Consider the following 25,588-nt stretch of genomic DNA (forward strand, 5'->3'; position numbering starts at 1 on the left):
GTTAGATCACAGGAAGAAGAAATCCTCAGAGCAAAATTTGTCAAATATGTAACATCTAACAATGGAATATGCAAAGTTTATTATTGTAAACCACATCATGAAAATCTCCCTGATCTCAGCCAATTTGCCCTCCAAATGTTGGTATTGCCGCCAGATCTTGTCCTTGTAGTATGTGGCTTCTCCAAATTTACCTATAAAGTGATATTGTCTGAATATGATAAACTCAGTGAAGTAGAGCCTTTCTGAACAAAGAATCCTGTAAAGAATATTAGACATCAGCTAACTCATAGTACACATGAAAATTTAATACATGGGTTTTAAATCAGTTTTTTTATTACATATATTGCTTTCTTTTAAAGTTCACCACCAAAACAAATACTGAAAAATTCCCAGATATTTTTTTAAAGAATAAACTTGCAAAGCTGTCTTCATATACTGTGCAGCGTTGTTTATAGGCATGTTGTTCCCAGTATATTTCAGACAGAAGATAGGTTAGTTAATATCTTTTATTGGACTAAATGGGACTAGGTCAGAGTTCATAAATGACTGTTAATGCACGTCAGCAGGGTACACATGAACAGTCCGTGGCAGGCTAGTGCAGGGTAAATTCATACCCCAGCTTGCCGCAAACTAATGTTTCTGTAGACAAGACCTTTACCAACTTTTATATTGGTAAAAATTTTTTGTATCCCATCTGTAAAACCAGGTTCCCTTAATATGATGTAAAAATGATGAAAGAGAGATTCAAATGAATAAATAATTTTTAGATGTTGCTAGAATTCTTTTTCTGTATGTGGTTTTAAGATGCACCATAATCTATCAGTGCTAGAGGCAAGTCCATTACACCATCAGTAAAAGATTCAGTTCCTTTGGAGTGGTATAAAGTACCTGTTTCTAACTCTTAGGGTCAGGGTCATCTGCCCTTAAAGGTGTTACTAGTCCAGGCATGAATTACTGTCCTAGTCCTTGGGCTAATTTAATTTTGTTTTTTGCTTTTGTTTTTTTAATATGGAGGAAAGGAAGTTGAAAGGTCGTATTATTTCTGAGTTAAAGGCATTTGTTTGAAGCTGCTCAGAAGTTTGAAATATTAAGTCACAACAAAGTGAGCCGAGTTCATCTGAGGCAGCCAGCAATGCATTATCAATGCAGTTTAACACATAGAGACTACTGCCACCACATGGGTAGCAAATTTAGTTACATGTAACTTATTGTATTTGATTCTTTTGAACCACAACTTATGAATTAAGGTTTTGTGTAAAAAATAAGTACTACAAATCCAATGGCATTTCCCGTAAGAATAGAGGTTGATGCCAGGTTTAGTCAAAATTCCTCCCCTTGCTCTAACTCTCACCCCCTCTGGAAGTATTGTTCGGTAGGCATCCACCTAACTGTTGTGGACCCACCCCAGAAGTTGCTTTATGCCAGTGGTGAAGTGATTTTTTGTGTGTACATAGGTGTGGATTGTGACTTTAGGAGCAGTCCTGAGCAAGATGTGGTATGCAGACTGTACCACCCCAAGAGTTAGCCTGAGGAGGCATTGTGGCTCAGAGAAACAGCACTAAGTCACAATACTTGTCCTGGTTTCTCCTTGCTTTGAGGCCAGGGGGTAGGATAGGGAATTAATAATTATTTGTTGGTATATGACACCCTCATACTGGCTCAACTGCCCTATCTAGTGAGTTTGCGGATGGCAGGCTCACCGACAGCAATTCCGGGTGCCAGGGCCATCCCTAGGGGTGTGTGGGGCATGGGGTGGAAGTGATGAATCCGTCATTTCTGGGACCGACCACGCTGGCCAATTGCGCCGGCCTGCGGGCCCCCCCAAAGTACAGGGCCTGGAGCAGTCAGGTGCGCTTGAGAGCCCTGCAACCCACCCCTGGCCCTTTTAAATTGCCCAGACCCCTTGGCAATTGCCCCCTTTGGTGGGCCTGATGGATGGAAGTGAGGGATAGCTGCAGATCCACCATTTCCACTTACTCACCACTCTCTTGCTCTATTGGGAGGGAGGATAGGGAAGAAGATAAGCCAACAGACAATTCATGCTTATTCCTACGTGCCTAGACACTTGTCTGGAAAACTTCTGCAGGTGCAGTTTTTCTACCTATGTACATTCTGCTGCTGGAATACTGTGTCCTGTTCTGGTGTCCACAGTTAAAGAAGGATGTTGATAAATTGGAGACAGTTCAGAAAAGAGTCATGAGAATTATTAACATTTTTTGAAAAACATGAATTACAGTGAAAGACTCCAAGAGCTAAATCTATTTCATTTATCAAAGAAAAGATTATCGGGTAATTTGATTAGTGTGTAAGTATCTACATGGGGAACAGAAATTTGATAATGGGCCTTTCAGACTTCCAGACAAAGATATGACAAGATCCATTGGTTGAAAATTAAAGCTAGACAAATTCAGGCTAGAAATAAGGCATACATTTTTAACATGAGGGTAATTAATTATTGGAAGAATTTAACAAGAGTGTGGTAGAATATCACTGGAATTTTTTAAAATCAAAATGGGATTTTTTTTCTAGAAGATATGCTCTAGTTTAATCACAGCTATTGGACTTGAAGCACAAATTAATTCAGAGAAGTTCTGTGGCATGTATTATGTAGGAGATCAGTCTGGATGACCACAAAGGTCCATTCTGGCCTTAAAATCTATGAATGTATTTAGTGCAAGTCACAGTCAAGGCCATTAACTGTAAAGTGCTTCGGAATAATAGGAGATGTAAAGAACCGTTTAAATTGAAAACAAATTAGGCAAATATTTATATTTTATTCTGCAACATATGAGATGTATTTAAAATAGAACCATAAAATGAAAACGTCCTTAGGTAAAATTTCTTCAAGGAAGAAATTAGGCTGGCATGTTCATGAGCCAACCTAGCTTGAGTAAATGGCTTGTAAGACTGAGCGCCAGTAACACTAATGTAAATATTTTTATTCCAAAACTAGAAGAACATGTTCAGAATGATTAAATATTTAATACAGTTCTCTTTCTAAGTCAAAATTTGCTAAGTTTTAATCTGTTACTTACTGGACTTAGTCTAGTTCAGGGTTTCTCAAACTTCATTGCACCGTGACCTCCTTTTGACAACAAAAATTACTACACAACTATGGGAAGCGGGATTGAAGATGGCAGTGGGGCCAAAGCTGAAGCATGAGACCTATTGCCCAGGGGCAAAGCCAAAACCTGAGCCCCGCTGTCCAGAAGGGGGTCCAAAGCTGAAGCTTGAGGGCTTCAGCCCTGGGCGGTGGGGCTCGGACTTTGGCTTCAGCCCCGGGCTCCAGCAAGTCTAACGCCAGCCCTGTGACCCCATTAAAATGGGGTCGCGACCCACTTTGGGGTCCTGACCCACAGTTTGAGAATCACTGGTATCATTAAAATTATTTTTTACCTGTTAGGTGGGACAATGGAGCAGGAGTTCTGGAAAATTCTTACTTTGATTTTTGCAGGCTTATGTTGTGGACCTTCAAGCATTCATAGGTTAACAAAACTGCACAACACATAAATAACCCATCTAATGTTTTATTTGAGTATCTTCAAAGGATAAAAGAATTGCTTTGCTACTAGCATCTGTCTCAAAAAGGTGTGCCAGGAAAATGTATTGATTTAGGAGGGGGTTTATTCCTCCAAAATTGCAGACAAATTTCATAGAATCATAGACTTTAAGGTCAGAAGGGACCATTATGATCGTCTAGTCTGACCTGCACAACACAGGCCACAGAATCTCACCCACCCACTCCTGTAACAAACCCCTAACCTATTTAAATACAAGTCTATGATGTTGGTGCTACTATTTCTAGTTTAGTTCACTATTCCCTCATTCTTTAAGTAGAAATCCAGCTGTAAGTAAAAACATAGAAAAGGCTGGTTTTTATTTTACTTTATTCTATTTTTTAACCAGGAAACTACACCTTGCCTGTCCATGTTTTCTTCTTCTGTCACTTTACAATTCATGACAATAAAGCTTGTACAAAAAATCCTCAAAACATCTAATCTGTGTATATGTGTGTGTGTGTGTGTGTGTGTGTGTAGAAGATACTATAAACATATCAACAAATTAATTTTCATAATCATTGATTTTTGTTGTAAATTTTAGAGCATATGGAAAATTTGCTATGTTTACTTTAAATATGACAAAATGTCATGCTAGAGGGGTTTATGGATCTTTACATGCACCTAAGAACCCTGCTCCAAAGATGATATAATCTAAACTATACTGTGATGCAGAGTAATTGGCAATTAGCAAATAAGAAGAAATTTCTGAGGAAAAACAAGATGTTGGTTGATAGCAAGCTAGGAACTATTTCCCTTGTTTGTTAGGTTGTGTGTGGGGAGGGGGGACAAATAAGTATGTCCTAAGATGTCTAGTCCTTTTACCAGAGCAGTGAACTTGAGGGCATGGGTCGGAGTAGGCTAGCTCAGCAGAAGAAATGATGAAGCCACTAGAGGATAGCGGTGTCACCCTGGTGTTAGAGGGAAGGGAGAAGAAAGCCCAACTGTTGCTCTTTCTACAGCAAATATGAAAGCATGCTGGGAAAGGAAAGAAGTCTTGGGCCCTTTAAAATACAGACTCTTCTCTCTCTCTCAGAGCTGTTGAAAGAAAGGCAGCACAGGGGAAGGATTTGATTATGTGCCTGAGAAATACACACACCCATATTGTGCTGGTCAGGTCACTGAACAAACACAAATTGAGGGAAATGGCCTATCCCAGAGAACTTGCAACCTAAAAGACAAAATGTTATAAGTGGGTGAAATATTTTTGTTTTTCCTATCAATTGGCTTGTTACAACTTTTCATCTGCCTAACCATTATAGCTATTATCAGATGGTTGTTTTCTGTAAACATTTTGGCAGAGGTTAGCTTAAGGAAAGGAACTGAAGGAGGCAAAGGGTGATGGCTTTGCAGATTTTGATGGGAAGTGTTCCCTAGGCAAATGGACAGCCTGAGAGAAAGCACATAGGGGTTTGTGGGAAAATCAGATCAGAAGATCATCAAGATTGGTGGTGCAAAGGTGCATGTCAGCATTATGTTAGGATGGTTATGCAGGGTGGAACTAAATTGTGAAAGGCTTTGAAGAGAAGGACAGGAAGGAAGCTAATGATATAGAAAGGGGAGCTAATGGAGGGGCTTTGAGCAGGAGGTTGGACTACATGACCTCCTGAAGTCTCTTCCAACCTTAATATTCTGTGATTCTATGACTTGAATGGTCATGTAGTCCACATAATGGCCAAAATGATGATTTTCAGAAGTAGCCTACTGAGTGGATTTAGAGAGGTGAGGTTCTAAGTGCCAAAGCCAGAAAAGAGGAAATTACAGTAAACAGAATGTGAGATGATCTCGGATGAAATTTTGGCAGTGAGAGCAGAGAGGAAATGTTTGTTCTTGAAGATGTTGTGAAAGGAGAAGTGGCAAGATTTAAACACTGCCTATATTTGTGGAGCAAAAGAGAGGAGCGGAGATCACGGGTCTGGATGATTAGCAAGGTGAGGGTGCTGTCCGCTGTGACTGAGAAAGAGGATAAGAAGGGAGGACTTGAGGAGAAATATCAAGAGCTTAGTTTTGACCATTTTGACATTCAGGTGGGGATTGGACAAAGATGTCTGAAAGACGTGCTGACATAGTGGCTTGAACAAAGGGAGGCAGGTCTCAAGTAGAGAGGCAAAAATGTGAGTCATCAGTACAAAGACAGTAGTTGAAGCTGTGTTTGCAGATAATGTCACACAGGTATAGGGAGGAGAAACAGAGAAATATGTTGCATTTCTGGTATTATTCCATCACTGTTGAGTTTGGTAGAAGTTTCCTGACTTTCTGCTGTAGTCATACCAGATAGATAACATAGAGCTACTTCTACATGCTTGGTAGGAAGGAAGACAGGAGACTAGAAAACAAACAGAAGAAAATGCTGCCCATAGTAGTGGTGTTTGGTAAGAAGCAGATTTAGGTTTTTGTTCTTGATTTTACTGATCCTTTAAAAATATTCTATAATTATATACTATTTATGTAACTATGGATAGGTGTGAGAGCACATAGTGTAGTATTAAGCAGGTAGTGTGAGAACAGTGGTGGGTGAAGAATAACTAAACAAAACGAGTAACTTTGGAGGAGAGCATGTAATAAGTGAGAGACTGTTGTAGGTGCAAGGGGTACTTTTTAAATAGGATTTAGTGTTATGTTTGGGAGAAAGAAATAAAGATAATTCAGAAGTGAGATGAACCAAGTTAAATGTCAGGTGTAAGAGGGAGAACAAAAGGCAAGGGGAGCAGAGATAGGAGTGGAGTTGTATGAAGTCCTGCAGGAAAAAAACCATAATTTTACTCAGGTAACTGATTATGCAAGACTGTTCAAATACTAATTCATTCTAAGAACATTATAATATCACACTAACAGTGCAGCAACTGTTCTGGAGGTAGTAGTTCTCTTCTAAACTCCTATTTTCAGTCATTTGAAACTGTGTCCAAAAACATCTATTTTGGGGTGAAACTTCTTTTGGTTGTGGGTTATTTTATGTGGAAAGTTTGAAGAAAATGTATTACATTGTTTTATGAGTTACTAGAATATGACAAGATGTCCTCTAGCCATCAAGAATTTTATGCTTTTTGGTGCACAAATACATATGGTTAAAAAATCTTTTGATTTAAATCTTCAGACTTGACTTTGTGTATGGTGGAATGACAGTTGTGTGCTTTGATCCTGTTTGAAGGAATTTTGATTTTGCAATTACAAACTTTTGAACATTTTTCAGATCCGTTGGCCATGGGCAGCACACCTTTTTACTTTGTGATTTAAAATGAAGTCCTCCCCAGAAAAGTGACTTTTCGTTAAAGAAAAAAGCCTCTAAGGGTGTTCTGTTTATTTCAGTTATGCTTCATATCTATTTTGCTCAGTTTACAAGTAAAAAAGATGGATTTTCTCACTTCCTATTCTCCCACTCAGTCTGGATCTGAAACTCATGTGGATTTCTTTCCGGCTCATGTATCGTTATTAATAATAGAGATTCTGAATTCTGCTCCCACTTTATGACTGTGCACCCTTCTTTTTGGATGCACAGGTATAATTGTGGGCAGTTTTTGTACCTACAATGAGAAGTTGATGATACACAGGAGAGAAAAGAATCCATCTCCTTCTCCTCTTTGTGTTGACTCTGCAGAACTTGCAGGAGTAAAAAATAGAAAACATTAAAATCATCAGGTATAATGCTCACTACAACCAGGGAGCACATCAGTTCAGTAAAAAGATGGGATTTTTAAGTGGTCACTTTTCAAAGCAGAGCCATACTCCAAAGTATCATGCTCTGAATATTTATAGGTGTAGGTGTGTGTGCCACCATTCATACGGGAGGAAGCATTATGATGATCTGATCTGTGTAACACGGGCCATAGAATTTCATCCAGTAATTCCCACATTAATCCCTTAACTTCTAGTTGAACTACAGCATATCTTTTAGAAAGAAATCCAGCCTTGATTTAAAGAATTCAAGTTATGCAGAATCCATGACACCCTAGGTAAATTGGTCAATGCTTAATTAACCTCAGTTAAAAATGGGTGCTTTATTGGCAACCTGAATTTGTCTAGCTTCAGCTTCTAGCCATTGTCTCGTTATACCTTTGTCTGCTTGATAAAACATCCCTCTATCAGAATTCCCCCCCCCCCCCCGTATATAGGTACTTGTAGATTATAATTAAGGCTGTGTTAGTCACAGGTATTTTTAGTAGAAATCATGGACAGGACACGGGCAGTAAACAAAAATTCACGGCCCGTGACCTGTCCATGACTTTTACTATATACCCCTGACTAAAACTTGGGGGGTGAAGGGCGGCCTGGGGGGCACCACAGGTGCTCGGAAGGGGGGGGTGCGCCGTGGGTGCTGGGTGGGGGCAGGCAGGGGCAGGTTCCCTACCTGGCTCCTGGGAAGTGGCGACCTCCAGCTCCTAGCTCTGTGTGCTGTCTCCACTCTGCCCCAGCCCTGGTTCTGCAGCTCCCATTGGCTGGGAACTGCGGCCAATAGGAGCTGCGGGGGCAGTGCCTACGGGCAGAGGCAGCAGTTGGAGCTAGGAGCTGAGGGAGGGGAGTTCCTGTCGCCCTTCCGGGGAGCCCCCCCCAGGTAAGCACCGCCCTGCACCCCAATCCCCAGCCCTGAGCCCCCCCCCCCAACCAAACTCTTGCCACGGGTGGGCCTGAGACTGCCCCAGCAGCAGCGTGTGCGACTGGCCCAGGGGCTGCCCGAGCTGCTCAGGAGGCTCCTGGGCCAGCCACATGGACCTCTGCAAAAGTTACGGAAAGTCACAGAATCCGTGACTTCTGTGATCTCTGTGACAAACACAGAGCCTTAATTATAATCAAGTTACCCTCAGTTGTTTTTACAATCTTTTAAGGTTGGACTGAATACTGTACCACACATTTATAAACTACAGAACTACTTGAGAACAGCCCACTTCTTGTCCTGAGACAGTCATCCTTAACATTTTTGTATAACAGTGAGAAATTGGAAAAATTAACATGTTAAAGCTCAAGGATGTAACAAATGTAAATAATACTGTCTTTGTACAAGGGCAGTCTCAGTAAAGAAACTTTTCAGAGTTAAAAGAAGTGGCATCTGAAGGAATAATGGTTGGATGCTGTAACATTAACATCATGGCCAGATCATGACATCCTTACTCATTGATTTCAATAGGAATTCTGCCTGAATAAACCTTGAGTAAGGATTTCATGATTTTGCCTGTGGTGATTGATGATGGTGGTGGTGGTGGTGGTTCAAAGTTTATATAGCACCATACGTTCACATGGAGCTTTACAAAGAAGTTAAAAACAAAAAAACCCACCTTGGGACTATTGAGGCCAGACTCCTCTTGTGGCTCTTTGGCTCCTTAGTTCCCCCGTAGGCACATGGGCATTAGAGATATCATAGAGCTGAGTTGCCAGAGCTTCCTTTGCTGGTGTGTGCTCTAAAATGTCAGTGAAAAGGTGGGCTCACAGCTGGGAAGGGGCAGAGGGGCAGCAAAAAAATTATTGCAGTCGCAAAGCTACATTAGCTTTTGAGCAGATTAATGACAAGGCTGAGGTGTGGTCATCCTTACCCCCTATTCTTACTCTGTGCATGGATTCCTAGATCCTGTGGAGATTCTGTGCAGGGTCAGAGGTGGGTGGGGGAACAGGGCAGCACCAGATATAGCATTCTCCCACCTTCTCTGACACAGAAAGGTGAAGGTCTGTACGTGGAGTCTTTCCATGTTTTTTACATCGTTTCATCCCTTGGTATCACTTTCATCTTCACTTGTGTTCGCAGCTCCCTCTCAAGTTAGTACTTGCAGTAGATTTCATTAACATGCTCTTTATTCACCATCTTTCTGGTCCTTACTTAAGATGTCTAATAAGGCTGGTGCTTATGGCAGTTCTCCCAATCATGCCTGGTACATTGCTGCCCCTTAGCTTGTGATATATCACTGTTTATTTTTACCATTTGTTTGCAATTCTTCAGCCATTTTTCAGTCCACATTAAATTTTTTTATCCCTCAATTTTAATTAATTTTTCAAATAAGATACTCTGTCAAAAGCTACATCTACCATTTTTCTTTTCACTAGCTTTTGTAAATCTATCCCACAAAAAGCTGTCATGTATGTTTGGCATGATTTGTTGTTTATAAGGGAGTACACACAAGAATAGTTATTAAATAGTACATAAAACCAATGAATCTTTCATGTCTGGATAACTTTACCATAATCACTTTCATGTCTATTGCATAGACTTTATTAAATATTTATCTTAATCTCAGGGGCGGCTCTACGAATTCCGCTGCCCCAAGCACGGCAGTGCACTGCGCCGCTCGCGCTGCCGGGCGCCGGTCCCGCGCCTCCGCGGGACCTCCCGCAGACGTGCCGCTGGTCCCGCGCCTACGATGCCTGCGGGAGGTCCGGTCATCCCACGGCTCTGTTGGACCTCCCGCAGGCATGACTGTGGAAGGTCCGCGGGACCCGCCTGCCGCCCTCCCGTTAAAATGCCGCCCCACGCACGCGCTTGGCGCGCTGGGGTCTGGAGCCGGCCCTGCTTAATCTTTTAAAAATATTACAAAGGAGAAGAGCATTTCCATGCTCCAGTGTGTAGCGTGTTTTACCTAAACCAGGGGTCTTAAAGTCCCACGCAGGCCATCTGCGGCCGGAGAACCTCCCCACTGTGGCTCGCAGAGGAGAGACGCAGTCAGACACACTCCCGGCACTCTCAACTACAGGCGCTGCCCCCCCGCAGCTTCCATTGGCTGGGGGAGAGGGACAGACATACCATCACTAGTTGCTGGGAAGAGTCAGCCATGGAGGCAGCATCATTAGTTGCCGGACAGAATCAGCCATAGAAGCAGCCTCACTTTTTTCCCATGATGAATACAAGTCAAAATACCGAACACAACTGTCTGATGTACACCTTGCTGCAATCCCGAAGGTTTCAACTGCTCAGTCACTGAGGCCAAACATTAACACAGTGACAGAACTGAAGCATTGCCAGGTGGCTGGCCAACACTAAAAACTCTCTGGGAGGCGAAGAATTGTGTAAAGTTGTGTGACAGTTTTATTATTTCTAAGAAATTTGAAATAAAAAATACAATATAAATTTTTTCTGAACACCATCTTCAGTGACATTATTGGCTCACTGGGAGGATTTGAGGACTGGCACTGGCCGTAAGGTAAATTGAGTTTGAGACCCCTGACCTAAACCTTCATGCTAATTTGTTAGTGCATGTGTATAAAAAGTAATGTCCATTGGCCAAAATAAAATAGAATTGGATTCACGCTATGTTTTTGCCTTTACTTTGTTATAGAAGTAATGTTGTTGACAAAATAGTCAGTCATTTTCTTGAGAGTCCATGTGTTTTGGTAAGATTAAAAATATAGCATTGCTACAGTTATGGTTGAGGGTACACTTTTATGTGAAGCCCTTGTTTTAAGGAGTTTTTAACTTTCTAGAAAAACTACCATTAGGAATGAAATATCTTGTACTTGTTCTTATGCTAATAGTAAAATTTTTGTGACAGTTTATTTAAATTTCATGAGGTTGTTTTCCAAGTTTCCTGAATATTGAAAATATCCATTCGTTAATTTGACAAATTACATATCCTTTTTTTGCAGTGAGCTACTGCAAGCAATGTCATTTTAAGAATTCAGACTTGGTATACGTCTTCCTCAACAAGGAATGTTTACTATGTGACGCTTGTGGGGTTTTTTTTTTAGAGTAGATGGGAAAATAGTTGTAAAGGAGTAGACATCTGTATATTGCAAGAGGATAATGTCCTTTTTTTTGTAAACAAGTATGCACTGAGTGCAATTATCCCTCTGAGAGTGTTTCTATACTTATTGAAATAACAACATAGGACCAAATTCAACCCTAGTGTAAGCAAACACAATTCTGTTGAAGTCAGTGGAGTCTCGGTAGGATTGAGTTTGCTCCTACTATATGAGTTTTGAATTACTGTTTGAAGAAATACAGTTGGAGTTATGATAGTAGTTGTAACATTGACTTCAATGGGAGTTGTATCTGCATATGACAGGGCTGAAATCGGTTCATAGTCTCACCTGTTCATTTTCCAGATAGAGAAATGTCTGGGCTGAATTTTTCACCAAAAAAGGCAGAATTGTAGGGCCAGATCTTCAGCCAGATCATTGATTTTAATTGAGTCTTTGATTTTCACCAGTGGAGGCTTTGGTCTATATCAGGGGTGGACAGCCTAGGCCTGCAGGCTACTTCCAGCCCATCAGACCTTTTAATATGACCCTTGAGCTCCCGCTGGGGAGCAGGGTCGGGGGCTTGCCCCGCTCCGCCCACCTGGTGCTCCCCAGCCACCGACTCACAACTCCTTGATGAGCACCATCTTCCTGCACGCAGAGCCATACTGTGCAGATGCGACCAGCACCGCTTACCCAGACTTCATCCCGCTGTTTCTGGGATTGGAACCCTGTCCCTACATGCCTCCTCGCACCAGCCTCCACCCAAACTAGCCAATGATCAAGGCCAGCAGCATCACAGGATACCACCCTCCAGACTCTCGAAACTGCCCAGGGACCTCACTCGTCTCAGCTAGGGGGCGTGGTACAGCCGCCTTGGTGTCACTGCCAGCAGGGCCTCTAGGAGTCCCTAGTACCGTCCCTGTAGAGCACCCCTCTGCGACACACCCCATGAGTCCCCCGCCTCCCACTTCAGTAACATCCCTTATAGAGTCCCTCCCCCGCCTGGGTAACATCCCTTATAGAGCCCCCCTTTGAATATCTCTGAATTGTTAATTTCATGAGCATTCATGGCCCACCATACAATTTCCATACCCAGATGTGGCCCTCAGACCAAAATGTTTGCCCACCCCTGGTCTATATGAATGTAAGAACTGCCATATTGGGTCAGACTTGGGGGTAGTACACAGAATAGGACAATTTTGGAGAGTTCCAATCCTATCTTCACCTCCAGCTTCTGGCAGTCAGAGGTTTAGCGTCACCGCAAGCATGGGATTATATTCCTGACCATCTTGGTTGATAGCTATTGATGAACCTAGCCTGCATGAACTTGTCTAGTTCTTTATTCACCTCAGTTATACTTTGGCCATCACACCATTCTGTGGCAATGAGTTCCACAGGTTAATTGTGCATTGTGTGAATGTTTGCCTTTGGAACCATTACTGTGAATTTTCCAACTTTGAAAAATAATGTTGCATTAACATAGGTTTTGCCATTTAAACATGCATATGCATATGTGTATGTATTTGTATAAGTAGGTGTATGGTTATTTAAATAACCATTTAAAAATGGAGTAGAGTAGAGTATATTGGACAGATCCTATTTTCTCTTTCCTACAGATTTCCTGTGCCTCAAGTCCAACAGTAATGTCAAGCTCTGGTAGCTGTAGCTCATTATCGCCTATTGGACCCCTTTGTAGGCAAAGATCATTAGCAAATGGTGCTTTGTGTTCCGAGTGTAGCCCATCAGGTGTTTCTTCACCAAATTCTAGCTACCCAAAAGCACCAGGTTTTGAACGAGAGGATCAGGTATGTAAATACTAGAAGTACAAATAAAATCTTGAGATAGATAAAATTAGAGCCTACGGAAAACCTTTCTTTTATATCCCTCAACTCTCTAAAATGCATTTTGATTTCTTAACACCCCCTTCCTTCCCCCCCCAGCACTTTGAGATGGCATTTTTGCTAATACATGCTTTAGATCTTAGCAACTTGTTGTGTAAAAGTGTTAAAATGTTTACAGAGCACAATTCCAAATGTAAGAGCGGAAAATTTTTCCAATCCCATTTTGTCTTTAAAACAGACCTAAATATATTCTTCAAATATATTCAGTTTAAGTTGTTTTTGTTTTTTTAATTTATTCTAGATTTTAGAATTTTTGGAATTTTTTGGAATTTTTCCATTTACGAAGTCCTCAGTTTGGTTAAAAAGTTAACATGCAAATGGGTTAGATGAAGTTAAAGCACGTTTTATGTAGATGTTTATCATGAACTCAATGTAGTATCGGCAAAGAGTTCTGTGGCACCGTATAGACTAACAACCGTATTGGACCATGAGCTTTCGTGGGTGAATACCCACATCGTCGGATGCAATGTAGTATCTGATTTATTACACCATTAGATTATGCACAAGTTGCCTTATAGGTTTTAAAGCAATCAGTTTGGGTTTTTTACTTAATTGAGAACTTCCTACCAAGGACTCATTTTTGCTACAAAATATTACTCATTAGAGGCTTGATCCTGCTCCTGTTAAAATCAATGGAAAGACACCCATTGACTTCAGTAGAAATTAGATCTGCTCTACTGTAAATAGTCATAGTGTTCAAAGTAGGGTGACCAAATGAGAGGAAGAAAATATCGGGACACATGGAGATGGGGGGGTGGGGAGGGGAAAAAAGCAGAGTGCTGCTGGTGGAGCGAAATATTGGGACAAATTGCATCTCGACCAATCTTTGGGGAACAAACATCTAAATATCAGGATGGTCCCGATTTTATCGGGATGTCTGGTCACCCTAGTTCAAGGCCAGAAGGGATCACCAGATTATCCAGTCTGACCTCCACCAACACCACCCAGCACCCAGAAGCTAAACCCAACAATCAAAATTATATCAAACTATTATACCCCTCAGGAGACTAAATTATTATGTGCCACAGGAGGGAATAGGAGGGACTGAGGAGCACCAGTGCTCGAGGTTCCCACAACGGTAGGGAAAAGATTGAGATATACCCAGATAATCCTAGCAAGTGATCTGTACCCACACGCTGCAGAGGAAGGCGAAAACCCCCCATGGTCACTGCCAGTTTAACATGAGGGGAGATTCCTTCCCAACCCCATATATAGTGATCAGTTAGACCCTGAGATGAGAGCAAGAACCAGCCAGCCAGCCAAGCACCTGGGAGAGAGAATGTTTGGTGTTGCCTCAGGGCCCCAGCCCTCCCTGTCTGATGTCTCCGTCTTCAACCATAGCCATCCCTGATGCTTCAACTGAAGGAGGTTTTTTTTTTTTTAAATGTGAGGGGAAGAAGGGGAGCAGAAATCCTTTCCTGACTCTGCCAGGTGGTTGGCTGAAATCCTGAACCATGAGCTTTTTAGGAACATAAGACGTAAACTGGAAGTGAGCCCCAGTGCTGTTGAGTACTGCCCCCTACCAACACATTCTACCATCAAAGTACATATTGTTGCTTAGTGCATAACCTTGACTTAAGTCATTTGCAATGTAAATGTCCAGCAGGCCAACTTATTTATAATGAATAAAGTTTTATTTAGCAAAAAGATGCTTTGATTCTTACATGAAGCATTGTCAGGAATGGAACAGGTTAACAGTGGAAAAACTCATAACAAAGGAAATGTCATTGTTGACAGAAGGTTATCTAGCTGTATAGCTGTCATTTATCAAATACACATAAGAAACCTACTCTCCAGCAACCAAACCCACTTGATTATGTTAAGCTTATTCAGATATGTGATGTCTACCATAGGTTTCTGCATAGTCTTTGTTACTTTGAAAAAACAAACAGGGTTAGCATTCCTTTTCCTTTCCCTCACCACCTCTTGATGTTCAACCCTAGATCACCTCTGTCATTCACCAAAAAAGCCACTTGCTCAACTTTGTGTTTACTAAACAATGCTCCATCAGTTCTGTTGATTTCTGAGTTTCCTCTGATCACCACCTCATCTCCTACATCAGCCATCTATCTCTATCCTCCATTGCTCTGCTTGGCCATTCTGTCACTTTCAATACATTAGAATTTACAGAATGGGGGTCTCAGTCCTGGGAAGCGGTGACTCTGAAAAAGATGTGGGGGTATTGATGGATAATCAGCTGAATGTGAGCTCTAAATATGACACTGTGGCCAAAGGAGCTAATGCAATCCTGGGATGCATAAACAGGGGTATCTCGAATAGGAATAGGAAGGTTATTTTACCTCTGTATTTGACACTGGTGAGACCGCTGCTGGAATACAGTGTCCCATTCTGGTGCTCACAATTCAAGAAGGATGCTATAAATTAGAGAAGATTCAGAGAAAGAGCCATGAGAATGATAAAGCATTATAAAACATATTTTACAGTGATAGACTCAAAGAGTTCAATCTGTTTAGCTTAACAAAGAGAAGGTTAAGGGACGACTTGGTTACAATCTGTAAATATCTACCTAGGGTGCAAATATTTAACAATAGTCTCTTCAATCTAGCAGTGAAAGATATAACGCAATTTAATGACTGGAAGTTGAAGCTATACAAATTCAGACAGGAAGTAAGGTATACATTGTTAAATCTGAGAGTAATTAAACGCTGGAACAGTTTACCAAGGGTGGTTGTGGATTCTCCATCACTGACCATTTTTAATTCAATATTGGATGTTTTTCTAAAAGTGATGCTCTAGGAATTATTTTGGGGAAATTATAGCCTGTGTTACACAGGAGGTCATACTAGATGACCACAGTGGTTCCTTCTGGCCTTGGAATCTACAACTTTGCCCTTGCTTGTTCAATTCCTCCCCACTCTTCCACTGACTTTAATCCTTTTGCCTCTCTCCCCCACAACAGAGTCTATCCCTCTAGCCTCAGCCTGCCCAAGTCTCCAGTTTCTTAATACCTGCTGCTGGCCTGCTTAACTCCTCTGGAAGAAGCCCATGACAACATGGACTTCTGTGTAGCTATGGAATTTCTTTGATGTTGTTTTTGCTTCCCACAAAGACAACTTAACTTGCAAAATCAGCTTTGTTTGTTACACTTTGCTTAGATTGTGATAGTGATATTAATAGGTTCTTTATGACAATGTTAATAAGATTGTGATGGCACAATTAAATAGGCTGCAGCCAAAATGTTTTCAGCTCACAAAGCTGTTGTTTTGTTAAATGGGTTTCCTTAACCAAACACAGATCGATAAACACATAAGAAAAAGGAGAGAGAAGGAGAGGTGGTCATCTGTGGATGGGGGGTGGCAGAGTTATTGAATCAGGCCAAAGCTGATACCCATTCTTAGCCAGGCAGAAACACTCTTGTCCATTGGTATTCAGTCAAGCTGGAGGCCAGAAAGCTGGCGGTAGAAACAGTTTGACAGATGAAATTTCACATGTTCTCTCCCAGTGTTAGGAACAGCTAAGGCAGGGACCATATCCAAGACAGCTAGTGCTTAACTCTCTATAGGATTGAAATGGCAGAGTTGTGATCAGATTGTTCCAAATAGTAGGACATAGCTGCTGCCGGCCCTGCACTAAGTATTTATAGTAACATCCACTCATTAAGCTGATATTTGACTGAGGTTTTTCTTTTTTCCAGATGAAACAGAAAAGCCTGCCAGCTGACAATTATCAGAAAATAAGTGAACAAGACAATAAGCAGGTATGGTTACCTGCCTAGCACCACAGATGTGTCTGGAATTAGTACAGTCTAAAAAGAGTACAATCGATGCAGGACACTGTGGGGAGTGTTGGAGGAGGGGGAGGAAAACTGAGGCAATGTGATCAAGAATATGTGTCTGGAAGGCTACACAGGTTTTGGTTTGGTTATTTGTCTTTTAAACTGATGGGACTGTGTAATTTTATGAGACTTCTTGAGGAAGTGGGATTTGAGAGGGGGAGACATGGAATGAAGGAGAAGAAGGAGAAAACCCATTATTTGTTTTGGGATATGATCTAGAGCCAGTGAAGGGATTTTTAGAGGGTTATGTGGTCATTGCTTGTGTAAGGTAGAGGATTTTCACAGTAGAGTTTTGGATGAATTGAAGTTTGGAATGGATAAGTAGTCTTGGCAAAAAGACAGGATCTGGGCAAGAGCCCTGGTGATAAAGGAGAGGAGTGGAGAGATTTTGGAGTTATTGTGGAGCTAAAACCAGCTGGAATTAGAGATAGTACTGCATCTATATGAGAGTTGAAAATTCAGCCAGCTTTCACACCTGTGGAACTAGAAGGCTGATGGAATCTTCGACAATCATGGAGATAGAAGAGTGTGGAGGGAGGATTCAGAAGAGAAGAGGAGGTGGTTACTTCTGAACAATCTGAATTTCTGCTAGCAGTGGGGGCATCCAGGTGGAGATGTGAGACCATATCAAGGGGAGAGCTCAGGTGGAAAAATTGATAAGGGTCCTAAGAACAGAAAAAAATGACAAAGGTCTGGAGAACAGCAGCTGAGAGAAGGAGGGGCCACTTAAACAGACACTGAAGGAGGGGTCATGAAGTGGTAGAAGAATCAGAAAGTCTAAAGTCAAGGCAGGAGAAGGGAGTCATTAATTATGTCAATGGCCATGTAAAGGTCGAGAAGGATGAGAATGGAAAAGAAGCTTTGAGGACTGCACCTGGTGACCTTGGCAAAAGTGTTTAAATGAGTGGGAGAGGGAGCCACATTGTATAGGATCAAGACGCGAGAGTGGACAGATCTTTAAGCTTTAAGAGAAGACAATGCACTCGAGATTGGAGAGAAAGGGAAGGCGATGAGGTTGGTAGTTGGAGAGGCAGGAGGGGTCAAAGCTGGAGGCTGGAGGGAACAATGTTTGCTTAAATGTAGTTGTGGGATTAGGGAGTAGATAAGAAAACCGGATGGGATGGCAACAAGAAAGAAGATTGAGCTGGAGACTAGAAGAGGATAACACTTCAAACTCAGAGAAACTCTGGAAACTAAGGCAAGACCATTCTAGTTTTCTCTACGCATTAATGTGTGAGACCCTAGGCAGCAAAGGAGTGGAGAGAATGTGAGGAAGGGGCTGTGAGGAAAGGGAGAAGTGCCTATGATTGTAAGAGTGAGGACTTCACAAGGGAGGAAGAAGTAAATTTTCTTGACAAGGAATATAGCTGTGCTGATTGAGGACAGGAACAAACCTGCATTGTCTCTGGATTTTCTCCAGAGATATCCAGCAGTGTGGGAGTGGAGAAACCAGTTTGGAAGAGTGAGCTAAGGTTGCAGGTCAGAAAGGGGGCCAGAAGAGTCAGTTGTGAATGAAAGTATACAGTTGGTGGTGGAGACCCTGGATTCAGCTGAGAAGAATGTTTGAAATATCCTTGTGTGTGTGAGAGGTGGCTTTCAAGTGTGTTTTATAGTCACATTTTCTACACATCTATAATTAGAATGCTTGGCAGTTAGGTTAACTCTGATCATGGCTCAATTACAGTTTTCCTCGTGAGACATCTTTACATGGTTGGCACTAATTTTAATATTTTATCTTGATTGATGTTTGCAATGTACAGTGGCTATAAACACAATTATACAATATGTGATACAGCAGGGCCAGAGGGCAACAGGTGAGTGATCGATGGGAGGTATATAAGCTTCAGGATGATCAGAGCCTTATTCCCTGTGGACTAAGGAGAGGTTACTACAGGTTAATTAGAACACCTGGAGCCAATTAAGGCCCTGCCTGAGACCTAATAAAACCCCCTGCTTCAGTCAGACAAGAGAGAGGAAGGAGAGCTGGCTGTAGTTTGGAGGCATAGTGGTGTTGACCAGAGAATCAGAGTACCAGGGGAAGGGAGACCCTGCCCAAGCATGGCAGAGGGGCTCCCCCGGTACAGAAGACAGAGAGAAACTCTGCCCCAGGGGTAAGAAGCCTGTGAAGCTGAAGGGGCTGGGACTGGAGTAGGGGGCAGACCAGTGGCTTCCCCAGGAATTGAAATTAGGGGGGGTTTTTCAAATTTACAGGGGGGGTGTCAGGACCAATGAGATATATAAAAGAGATATGAATAAAGTAAATGTTTTGTTAGGATTATGCAAATTTAACATAAGAATAATGCAAGTTACACCAAAACACATAACAGGTCTAGATTTCTAAAAAAATATACATTTTAAAAAAATGTATTTAATTTAAATTGACTTTTGAAAAGTAAGCCATCATGGGGTAAGAGGAAAGTCCTCTCATGGATCAGTAACTGGTTAAAAGATGGGAAACAAAGGGTAGGAATAAATTATCAGTTTTCAGAATGGAGAGAGATAAATAGTGGTATCCCTGAGGGGTCGGTACTGGGACCAGCACTGTTCAACATATTCATAAATGATCTGGAAAAATGGGTAAACAGTGAGGTGGCAAAATTTGCAGATGATACAAAACTATTCAAGATAGTTAAGTCCCAGGCAGACTGCGAAGAATTACAAAGGGATCTCATAAAACTGGGTGATTGGGCAACAAAAATGGCAGATGAAATTTAATGTTAATAAATGCAAAGTAATGTACATTGGAAAACAATCTCAACTATACATACAAAATGAAGGAGTCTGAATTAGCTGTTAACACTCAAGAAAGATCTTGCAGTCATTGTGGATAGTTCTCTGAAAACATCCACTCAGTGTGCAGCGGCAGTCAGTGATTCCCAACATTCTGTTTGCTTTTTTAAAAAGAACAGGAGCACTTGTGGCACCTTAGAGACTAACAAATTTATTTGAGCATAAGCTTTCGTGGGCTACAGTCCACTTCATTGGATGTAGCCCACGAAAGCTTATGTTCTTTTTGCAATACAGACTAACATGGCTGCTACTCTGAAACCTTTGCTTTTTTAAGAAAGGGATAGATAATAAGACAGAAAATATCATATTGCCTCTATATAAATCCATGGCACATGTACACCTTGAATACTGTGTGCAGATCTGGTTACCCCATCCCAAAAAAGTCATACTGGAAATGCAAAAGGTACAGAGATGGGCAACTAAAATGATTAGGGGTATGAAACAGGAGAAGAAATTAAAATGACTGGGAATTTTCAGCTTAGAAAAGAGACGACTAAGGGGGGATATGCTAAAGGTCTATAAAATCTTGACTGATGTGAAGAAAGTGAATAAAGTAAATGTTTTGTTAGGATAATCCAAATTTAACATAAGGAAAATGCAAGTTACACCAAAACACATAACAGATCTAGATTTCTAAAAAATATATATAATTAAAAAAATGTATTTAATTTAAATTGACTTTTGAAAAGTAAGCCATCATGGGGTAAGAGGGAAGATCCTCTCATGGATCAGTAACTGGTTAAAAGATGGGAAACAAAGGGTAGGAATAAATTATCAGTTTTCAGAATGGAGAGAGATAAATAGTGGTATCCTTGAGGGGTCAGTACTGGGACCAGTCCTATTCAACATATTAATCTGGAAAAATGGGTAAACAGTGAGGTGGCAAAATTTGCAGATGATACAAAACTATTCAAGATAGTTAAGTCCCAGGCAGACTGCGAAGAGCTACAAAGGGATCTCACAAAACTGGGTGATTGGGCAACAAAATGGCAAATTAAATTCAATGTTGATAAATGCAAAGTAATGCACATTGGAAAGCAATCTCAACTATACATACAAAATGATGGCATCTGAATTAGCTGTTAACACTCAAAGAAGAGATCTTGGAGTCATTGTGGATAGATCTCTGAAAACATCCACTCCATGTGCAGCATCAGTCACAAAAGCAAACAATGTTGGGAATCATTAAGAAAGGGATAGATAATAAGACAGAAAATATCATATTGCCTCTATATAAATCCATGGTACGTGCACACCTTGAATACTGTGTGCAGATCTGGTCACCCATCCTAAAAATATATATATTGGAATTGGAAAAGGTACAGAGATGGGCAACTAAAATGATGAGGGGTATGAAACAGGAGGAGAGATTAAAGTAACTGGGAATTATCAGCTTAGAAAAGAGATGACTAATGGGGATATGATAGAGGTCTACAAAATCTTGACTGGTGCGAAGAAAGTGAATAAGGACATTTTATTTAATCCTTCACACAACACAAGAACTAGCAGTCACCCAATGAAATTAATAGGCAGCAGGTTTTAAAAAAACAAAAGGAAGTATTTCTTCACACAATATAAAGTCAACCCAGGGAACTCTTTGCCAGGGGATGCTGTGAAGACCAAAACTATAACAGGATTTTAAAAAGAACTAGATAAATTCCTGGAGAATAGGTCCATCTGTGGCTATTAGCCAGGATGAGAGGGATGCAACACCATACTCTGAGTGTCCCTAGCCTGTTTGCCAGAAGCTGGGAATGGGCAACAGGGGATGGATCACTTGATGACTACCTGTGCTGTTCATTCCCTCTGAAGCACCTGGCCTTGACCACTGTTGTAAGACAGGGTAATGGGCTATATGGGCACATTGGTTTGACCCAGTATGACCATTCTTATGTAAAAATTAATTATAATAAAAATGTTTAGTACAGAAACTCCCCAACATAATGACCTCCCAAGATAGCAACAATGTGAGATAACAACCTTGGCAAATACTGCATTTTAAAAATCTTGGCCTACTGGGAAACATATTTATATAAGTTTCCATTCTTCATATCTTCAAATCTTCATAGAATCATAGAATCTCAGGGTTGGAAGGGACCTCAGGAGGTCATCTAGTCCAACCCCCTGCTCAAAGCAGGACCAAACCTAACTAAATCATCCCAGCCAGGGCTTTGTCAAGCCTGACCTTAAAAACCTCTAAGGAAGGAGATTCCACCACCTCCTTAGGTAACCCATTCCAGTTCTTCACCACCTACTAGTGAAAAAGTTTTTCCTAATGTCCAACCTAAACCTCCCTCTCTGCAACTTGAGACCATTACTCCTTGTTCTGTCATCTTCTACCACTGAGAACAGTCTAGATCCATCCTCTTTGGAACCCCCTTTCAGGTAGTTGAAAGCAGCTATCAAATCCCCCCTCGTTCTTCTCTTCTGCAGGCTAAATAATCTCAGTTCCCTCAGCCTCTCCTCCTAAGTCATGTGCTCCAGCCCCCTAATCATTTTTGTTGCCCTCCGCTGGACTCTCTCCAATTTATCCACATCCTTCTTGTAGTGTGGGGCCCAAAACTGGACACAGTACTCCAAATGAGGCCTCACCAGTGCTGAATAGAGGGGAATGATCACATCCCTCGATCTGCTGGAAATGCCCCTTCTTATACAACCCAAAATGCCATTAGCCTTCTTGGCAACAAGGGCACACTGTTGACTCATATTCAGCTTTTCGTCCACCGTAACCCCTAGGTCCTTTTCTGCAGAACTGCTGCCCAGCCATTCAGTCCCTAGTCTGTAGCAGTGCATGGGATTCTTCCGTCCTAAGTGCAGGACTCTGCACTTGTCCTTGTTGAATCTCATCATATTTCTTTTGGCCCAATCCTCTAATTTGTCTAGGTCCCTCTGTATCCTAGCCCTACCCTCCAGCGTATCAACCACTCCTCCCAGTTTAGTGTCATCTGCAAACTTGCTAAGGGTGCAGTCCACACCATCCTCCAGATTGTTAATGAAGATATTGAACAAAACCGGCCCCAGCACCGACCCTTGGGGCACTCCACTTGATACCGGCTGCCAACTAGACATGGAACCATTGATCACTACCCGTTGAGCCCGACCATCTAGCCAGTTTTCTATCCACCTTATCGTCCATTCATCCAGCCCATACTTCTTTAACTTGCTGGCAAGAATACTGTGGGAGACTGTATCAAAAGCTTTGCTAAAGTCCAGAAATAGCACATCCACTGCTTTCCCCTCATCCACAGAGCCGGTTATCTCATCATAGAAGGCAATTAGGTTAGTCAGGCATGACTTGCCCTTGGTGAATCCATGCTGACTGTTCCTGATCACTTTCCCCTCCTTTAAGTGGTTCAGAATTGATTCCTTGAGGACCTGTTCCATGATTTTTCCAGGGACTGAGGTGAGACTGACTGGCCTGTAGTTCCCTGGATCTTCCTTCTTCCCTTTTTTAAAGATGGGCACTACATTAGCTTTTTTCCAGTCATCCGAGACCTCCCCCGATCGCCATGATTTTTCAAAGATAATGGCCAATGGGAAACATATTTATATAAGTTTCCATTCCCAGTCACAACTCTAGCATTCTGGAGCAAAGTGACTAAAATATAGTCCAACAAACAAATATTTATTTAACGTGCCCCTCACTTTTCCCTCCACCGCACTCCACTCACCGGTGTTGTCCTTGGTCAGTGGAGACTCAGACTTCACTTTCACGTGAGTACACCTCCCAGGTGGGGGACAAAAAGGCACAGTTCACTCTGGCCATGGCTGTTCGTTGTGCCACTGTTCACTCCACCGCTCTGTTGCCAATGGCCATGCACAGTCACCTTCTGCTGTCACCTACCACTGTGACCTCTGCGAGTTGGTCTCTTGAGGTTCCACCAGCTCTCAGTGATTTCAGCTGAGCTCTCAGTGCGGGAACCTCGCTGCTAGTGCAGTCTGGGCTGTCTCTTACACAAAAACACTGTACCCACAGGACCACTGTCCCCACAACAGGACTAAGCACTTAGACCTGATTGTCAGTGATTTCAGCTGCAGTGGTCACTTAACAGAACAAAAGACTATCTATTGAGCCTAATCAGCTCTGTCTTTAAACAGTGGAGAGGGACAGGTCCCCACCCTCTCTCTTGATGCCTTCAAATCATCACAGGCTAAGTACAGTTCTACTGCCCTTTACTCGTACAATAAGAACAACATTTCATCCCCCCTTCCCCCTACATTTGGGTTACGTTTGTAACCCAACCCCAGCCAAAATCTATCACTTGGACAACACAGCTCTGTTTGCTGGATACCTAGGTAGATTAGGTGTGAATGTAAATATAATCTGGCCCTGAAGCCTTAGCCCGCAGCTCATCACTAGCTGTCAGGGAGAACTCATTTAGACTTTGCTTACAAATCATCATTTGAAATTATTAGGTTGGCTAACATCACCGAAATGAATGCACTGACATCATAAAAAACAGCTGTATAAGGAAGCAAGGAAGCTAGTCTATGTTCATACTTTTCAAATCTATTATACTTTTTCAGTATTTTATCATATTTTATCATGCACATATTTTATCATACACTGCATAAGCTTTTAAAGTGTGTATTAATGTTTCAGTTTAAATTCAGATTTCCAAACAGTCACTAAATGGGTATGTAACTAGCTCACAAAACTGGGGGGGTGTTGGGAAAATTCTGTAGGGAAATCACTGGGGCAGACCTGGGTCCCTTTCCTGCTCCCCTTCTCTCCCCCTCCAGGACACTAGTAGAGCCCTAGAATAGGGGCAGGGGCGACACCCTTACCCACCATACCAAGGGAAAGCACAGGACCCACCACAATAGTGTTGACCATTTGCCACAAATATATAGAAATAGCAATACTTAGCTCATTCTTAACATTCTTTCCTGTAAATTTTTTAAAAATTATTTAACCTCCTGATAAATGCAACAGAATGTATGAAATACTATTGCATAAATAAAAAAATGCTGCAAATAAAAAAAATTATCTCGTGCTCTCAGTCTCTTGGATTTTACTTTTTGATCTGTTTTTCTGTTCTGGTCAGGTATTTCCTAGGGTTGGGGAATTGAAGTTATGGTTAGGGTTAGCCTTGTAGAGGGGGAAGAAAACAAGGAAATGCACAACTGCAGATGTGTGTCTGAAGGGGACAGTGAGCTCCCCATCTGTTTTTGTCAGAGAAGACGAGGAGGAGAGAAATGAGGAGCCACCCAGCTGTGTGTGTGTGTCTTGGAATGGTGGATGAGGAGGATGAGCAGCCATGTGCATGTGTATTTGTTACTTCTGGGGGAATTCTACCTCACTGCCCCCAGAGATTTCTTTGCTTCCCCGCAGAAAAATGACTTTCTGATGGGGAAACAAAGGGTAGCTGCAAGAGCAGTCAGACAGCTGCAGCAGCGCAGGAGCCAGCAACCAGAGTTGTAAACAGGGGAGTTTGAGTGGGAGTTCTGTTGGAGGAGTTTGCGGGGAAAACTAAGAGAGGCAGGCAGAGGAACAGATAGGCTAGTGAATGGAGTGTGTGGTGGTCTGGCAGTGTTTTGGTGCTTGTTGGGGGTTTGTGTTGCTGCGGGTGGTGGTGGTTTGGTTTGGTTTGTGTTTCCCGGACTAACAGGTTTTAGGTGGGAAGACTATGACAGATACAGAGGCAGCAGTGGAAGACACAATGAAGATGACTGGATGTGGAAGCTGCAGCATGTACATGATCCTAGAGGGGGTACCTGAAAAGAGTTTTGTTTTCATGAAGTGCCGCCTGATGGAGCTGATGGAAGAAAAGATCCAAGGATTGGAGATGCAGGTGGAAACTCTGGTTGAGTTTGGAAGGAAGTTTGAGCAGATGATGGAGCAAAGACATGTCTGAAGGGAAAAGCTCAGACTTGCAGATGGAAAC

The 25,588-nt window shown here is 41.9% G+C and overlaps 1 protein-coding gene across 1 annotated transcript in view; it reads left to right on the forward strand.

The window, feature by feature from the left end:
* Window positions 1-25,588, forward strand: part of UNKL (unk like zinc finger) — a 147,927-nt gene that overhangs the window by 61,704 nt on the left and 60,635 nt on the right. Inside the window, exons 10-11 of the mRNA XM_044980315.1 lie at window positions 12,830-13,018; window positions 16,770-16,832. Of these exons, the coding sequence (XP_044836250.1) occupies window positions 12,830-13,018; window positions 16,770-16,832 (252 nt within the window). The remainder of the gene's footprint in view (window positions 1-12,829; window positions 13,019-16,769; window positions 16,833-25,588) is intronic.

Source organism: Mauremys mutica, chromosome 11 (assembly GCF_020497125.1).
Source record: "Mauremys mutica isolate MM-2020 ecotype Southern chromosome 11, ASM2049712v1, whole genome shotgun sequence".
NCBI lineage: Eukaryota > Metazoa > Chordata > Testudines > Geoemydidae > Mauremys > Mauremys mutica.